The sequence below is a fragment of the Vigna umbellata genome, chromosome 4, assembly GCF_029865625.1.
Source record: "Vigna umbellata cultivar VRB3 chromosome 4, Vumbellata_1.0, whole genome shotgun sequence".
Classification (NCBI taxonomy): Eukaryota; Viridiplantae; Streptophyta; class Magnoliopsida; order Fabales; family Fabaceae; genus Vigna; species Vigna umbellata.
Window position 1 is genome coordinate 8,923,994 of NC_142168.1, and position 5,470 is coordinate 8,929,463.

At 36.0% G+C, this 5,470-nt stretch overlaps 1 protein-coding gene across 1 annotated transcript; it reads left to right on the forward strand.

Annotated features, from left to right (window-relative positions):
* Window positions 1-1,301: 1,301 nt before the first annotated feature.
* Window positions 1,302-5,204, forward strand: LOC124840518 (uncharacterized). The gene is made up of 2 exons (XM_047316583.2): window positions 1,302-4,376; window positions 4,636-5,204. Exons 1-2 carry the CDS (start codon window positions 1,460-1,462, stop codon window positions 4,989-4,991), a joined length of 3,273 nt encoding a protein of 1,090 aa, XP_047172539.2. The 5' UTR covers window positions 1,302-1,459; the 3' UTR covers window positions 4,992-5,204.
* Window positions 5,205-5,470: the final 266 nt, after the last annotated feature.

The following is a 5,470-nucleotide window of genomic DNA, read 5'->3' on the forward strand; positions in this document are numbered from 1 at the left end:
GTTACTCGTGGTTTCATGGGGATGCCGCTCGGGCCCCACGGTGGACGCCAAATTTCGGTTAAATTTGTCTGAGGATCGGTCGTCCTTCCTTGCTCTGAAATGTTTCGATCGTCCAATCCTCTTCGTGAACGCAATTCACTCCGGTGGGTTGCAGAAGACATTCTGACTCTCAAGTCAGATATGTTGCATAAAAAGGTCTCTACTTTATTATAATAGATTCAAGTCATTTTACCTGCACATTATATTTATAGGGCTTGTGGCAACCAAAACCAAACATATTAATTAACCATTTACGCAGTATATTTTTTGACAATCAAATCCAATAATACCTTCTAATATATTTGCTAATATACCTGCTAATATACTTGCTAACTGCCCTAACTTCGATGAGTATATTTCATATAATACAATAATCATTAATTTGTTATAGTTGAAGTGAATTATTGTATTCTAAAAATACTATGCATCACTGTCAATAAACATTGTCCTTTAAACTTTAAGTTTTTTTTTATTATTAGCATTGATAAAATTAAAACTAAAATGACTTTGTAACAAGTGTTATTTAATGATAAATGATAAACTATTTGAGAGTGGAAAATGCACATTTTAAATTTCATTAAAAGAATTTATATAATTCCTTCTATTAATGCATACCTTTTCTTAGTTCTCAATTTCTTACTGTGGAATTTTCGAAAAAAAAAAACTGGGAGTAAATATTTGAGTAAAATAATTTGACACAGTACCATAGACCGACAAAATTATTTAATCTCTATACGTGTCTTTTTTCTCTGTTTTCTATCTTCAATTCTAAATCAATGGGAAAAGAACCTTTAAAACATCAACTTTTCTCTAAGCAACTTTTGTTCAAAAATTGAGACTTCAATAATGCAAACTTTGAAAAACTTGGAATGCCTTTAGGAAAGTGTGGAAAAGTGTGATGTCTTATGGAAAATTGTAGTTTAGTAAGGTTTTTCTTTCTTCCTTCCTTTTTGGTTTCCTATGTTTTTAACTGTTTTACTATTTGAATTAAATAATGTCTCTGTGAGAAGTGATTTCATATCACATGATACCCTTTTTTTTAAAGTAGGACATGTTTCTCTACAAATGTGATGTGTGATAAATGACTTCACTTTTTTGTAAAAAAGTTTGGCGTTGTTCTTATCGTTATGTTGCAATTCTCTATAACAGAATTACTCACTAATTTATAAGATGAACCAACTACACAACTTTTGAATAAAATACTTTGCCTTTAAGAAACCCAATACATAAATTTTCAATGGTTTAGTGCTAGACTTTGAAAATATAGTCAAGTGGCAAATGCACACTACTTCCTAAATCTCCTTTATAAGCATCTTCTAGTTTCAACCTTTATCCTCACCAAAATACACCTTCCTCTTACAAGAATATACATTTTCATATTATATTCTTGATCCTAAAAAGCCAGAGTTATACTTGAACCATGCAATCCATCAAGATTCTAGCCTGCTGGAGGATTCTTTACTGGTTTATTTTGATATTTGTAACACAACTTGCTTGTTTCTCCCAAATCTTTTATTTGGCTTCTATTGCTATCTCAGTCACTATTGTTGATGAAGCTGTAGCAGAGAACAGTGAAGCCAATGCACTGCTAAAGTGGAAGCACAGCCTTCACACATCCAGCCAAGATGTCTTGTCAACATGGAATGGTGTTACACCATGCAAATGGGATGGAATTCATTGTAACATGTACAATTCCAAGTCCATTTCCACCATAGATCTTGCAAATTATGGTCTCATAGGTACCCTTAACGCCCTCAACTTCTCAGCTTTCCCTAACCTACTCATCCTAAATATCTATAACAACTCCTTTTATGGGACCATTCCACCACAAATTGGTAACATGTCCAGAGTAAATGTTTTGAATCTTTCTGCAAATTATTTCCATGGTTCCATCCCTCAACAAGTGTGGACACTAAAGAGTTTACAAGGTCTCGATCTATTCACATGTCAATTAAGTGGAGAGATTCCTAATTCCATAGCAAACTTGTCAAACTTGACATATCTAGATTTAAGCAACAACAGTTTTTCTGGCCAGATTCCACCAGAGATTGGAAACTTGCACAAGTTGAAATATCTAGCTATTGGTAAAAATAAACTTCTCGGTTCCATTCCTCAAGAAATTGGAATGTTAACAAACCTTGCGCTCATGGATTTGTCAGAAAATTCTCTCTTTGGTACTATACCTGAAACAATAGGTAACATGAGAAATTTAAGTCAACTTTACATTTCTAACAACTCCCACCTACATGGGCCAATCCCATCCTCCATATGGAACATGTCCAAGTTAACAGTGCTCAACCTTTATGGCAATAGCCATTCTGGATCAATCCCTGCTTCCATAGAAAATTTGGGCAATTTAGATAAACTTGGACTTGATCACAACCAACTTTCAGGTCCCATTCCTTCCACGATTGGAAAGTTGACTAAGCTTACCTATTTGTTTTTAAGCTTCAACAATTTTTCTGGATCAATTCCTCCCTCTATAGGAAATTTGATCAATTTGAAAACGCTTAGTCTCGAAAGAAACAATCTCTCAGGAACAATTCCAGCCACAATTAAAAATTTGAAAAGGCTTACCAACTTAGCATTGTCCGTGAACAAACTTAATGGCAGTATTTCACAAGTCTTGAATAACAATAATAAATGGTATATTGTGTTACTTGCTGAGAATGATTTCACAGGCCACTTACCACCTCAAATTTGCTCTGCTGGGTCCCTAAGCCTCCTTAGTGCTCACCACAACCGTTTCACCGGTCCGGTGCCAGTAAGCTTGAAGAACTGTGCTAGTGTTACTAGACTCCGGTTGGATGGGAACCAATTGGAAGGAGATATATCACAAGATTTTGGTGTATATCCAAATTTGAACTACATTGATTTGAGCGACAACAAGTTTTACGGCCAAATTTCATCAAACTGGGGTAAGTGTCCTAATCTTGATACCCTAAAGATATCCAACAATAACATTTCTGGTGGTATACCAGTCGAACTTGCTGAGGCAACCGAACTTGGCAAGCTTCACCTTTCTTCTAACCACTTGAAGGGAAAGATTCCAAAGGAATTAGGCAATATGAAATCTTTAATTGAACTCAAGATTAGCAACAACGATCTTTCTGGAGACATTCCCAAGGAAATTGGATCACTGCAAATTCTTGAAGAATTGGATCTTGGAGATAACCAGTTGAGTGGAAAAATACCAGCAGAAGTTGTAGAGTTGCCTAAGTTACGGAAGTTAACTTTGAGCAATAATAAAATAAACGGAAATATTCCCTTGGAGTTTCGCCAACTTCAGCCTCTTGAATACCTTGATCTTAGTGGGAATTTTTTGACTGGAACAATACCAAGGCAACTTGGAGCGGTGATCAAACTAAACTGTTTGAATCTCTCTCGCAACAATCTTTCTGGAAGTATTCCATCCAGTTTTGAGGGCATGTCAAATTTGGTTTCTGTCAACATATCATACAATCGGTTAGAAGGGCCACTTCCCAAAAATGGAGCCTTTCTTAATGCTTCAATTGAATCATTGAAAAATAACACAGGTTTGTGTGGGAACGTCACTGGGTTGATGCTTTGCCCAGCCAACCGCAATGAAAGGAAGCACAAGGACATTCTTCTGATATTACTTCTCATGTTGGGTGCTCTTGCATTAATATTGTGTGCGGTGGGTGTTTCAATGTATATTCTTTGTCGAAAAGCAAGGAAGAAAGAAGCCCAAGCTAAAGGAAAAGAAGTATCAGAAAATGCATTGTCTCAAGAAGTGTTTTCCGTTTGGAGTCGTGATGGAAAAATTATGTTTGAAACTATCATTGAAGCTACCCACAATTTTAATGACGAATATCTCATAGGTGTCGGAGGACAAGGAAATGTTTACAGAGCCGAGTTCCCTTCAGGTGAGGTTTATGCGGTGAAGAAACTTCATCTAGGAACAGATGGAGAGAAGCCTAATTTTAAAGCTTTTGAGAATGAAATTCAAGCTTTGACCGAAATCAGGCACCGTAATATTGTAAAGCTATGCGGGTTTTGCTCACATCCACGATTCACATTTTTGGTTTATAAGTTCATGGAAGGGGGTAGCTTGGATCAAACCCTAAGCAATGAGAAAAAAGCATCTGCATTTGATTGGGAAAAGAGGGTGAATGTTGTTAAAGGTGTGGCCAATGCTTTATCCTACATGCATCATGATTGCTCACCTCCAATAATCCATCGTGACATATCGAGCAAGAATGTTCTTCTTGATTCACAGTACGAAGCTCGTGTCACTGATTTTGGAACAGCTAAGATTCTAAAGCCTGGTTGCTCTTGGACGACGTTTCAAGGCACATTAGGGTATGCAGCTCCAGGTTAGACACCACCTTTTCTCATTCTTAGAAATATTGATGGAAATTATTTTTCAATTAATTTACACTATTTTATGTTCAAATACTGTTTAAACACTGTTCACTTGAAAAGGTATTGGATTGATCGATCCCAAGGCAAGAACTAGTATGTGCCAATACCAAAACCTTTAAGAAAATTAACTTAGCGAAACTTGCATGCAGCTTATACAAAATGTTATGCATCTGTTCATGCTGCTTAACACAAAATTTTCATTTATTGTAGAGTTTGCTCAAACTATGGAAGTAACTGAGAAATGTGATGTATTCAGTTTTGGTGTGCTTTGCCTAGAAATCATCATGGGGAAACATCCGGGGGATCTCGTTTCTTCGTTGTTATCTTCATCTTCAGCAGCAATAACTCATAATTTGCTACTACTGGATGTGCTAGACCAAAGGCCTCCTCATCCTCTTAAATCAGTTGTCGGGGATGTCATTTTGGTTTCAAGCTTGGCATTTTCTTGCTTGAGTGAAAATCCAAGTTCTCGCCCAACAATGGCTGAAGTGTCCAAAATGTTAATGATGGGGAAATCCTCGTTACCAGCTCAGTTACCCATGATTAGACTTGGACAACTCCTCTAATGCAATATTGAACAACAACAGATTTCTGTTTTGCTTGTTTTCTTTGTACACCATTTGTCCTTTATCTTAGGTTGTAAGCTATGTTTGTTTTGTGATCGAAATAAGTCATGTAGAATTTACTAGAGAAGCTAGATTTTCTGGTTTATATAATAAGGGGTTGGATAATGATTTGCAGTAATCACCTTGTCACAAAACTTTATGCGATATGGTTGGTGGAACCGATCATGCATTTGTACAATTTATTGGTTTGAATAAAAGTTAATCTATGAATTAAGTCACTATTTTTGCCACTGGATATTTTATGGACATTTTGGCTTTTTAGATAACACGAAACTAAGAAGATGGTGTATACTAGTGATTCACTGTACTTGTGGTCCGTTTTTTTATCTCTTATTTTTAAATCTGCTTTAATGAGTGCCTTCAACCTTTTCAATCGGTATGGTTATGTATATAATATCATGAGTTTAAGAAAGTATAGG

Excerpts from the sequence above, each read along its gene's own strand:
- LOC124840518 (XM_047316583.2), top strand. The coding sequence starts at position 1,460 with ATGCAATCCATCAAGATTCTAGCCTGCTGGAGGATTCTTTACTGGTTT. Across the intron at positions 4,377-4,635 it reads ATTAGGGTATGCAGCTCCAG|AGTTTGCTCAAACTATGGAA; the intron begins GTTAGACACCAC and ends CATTTATTGTAG.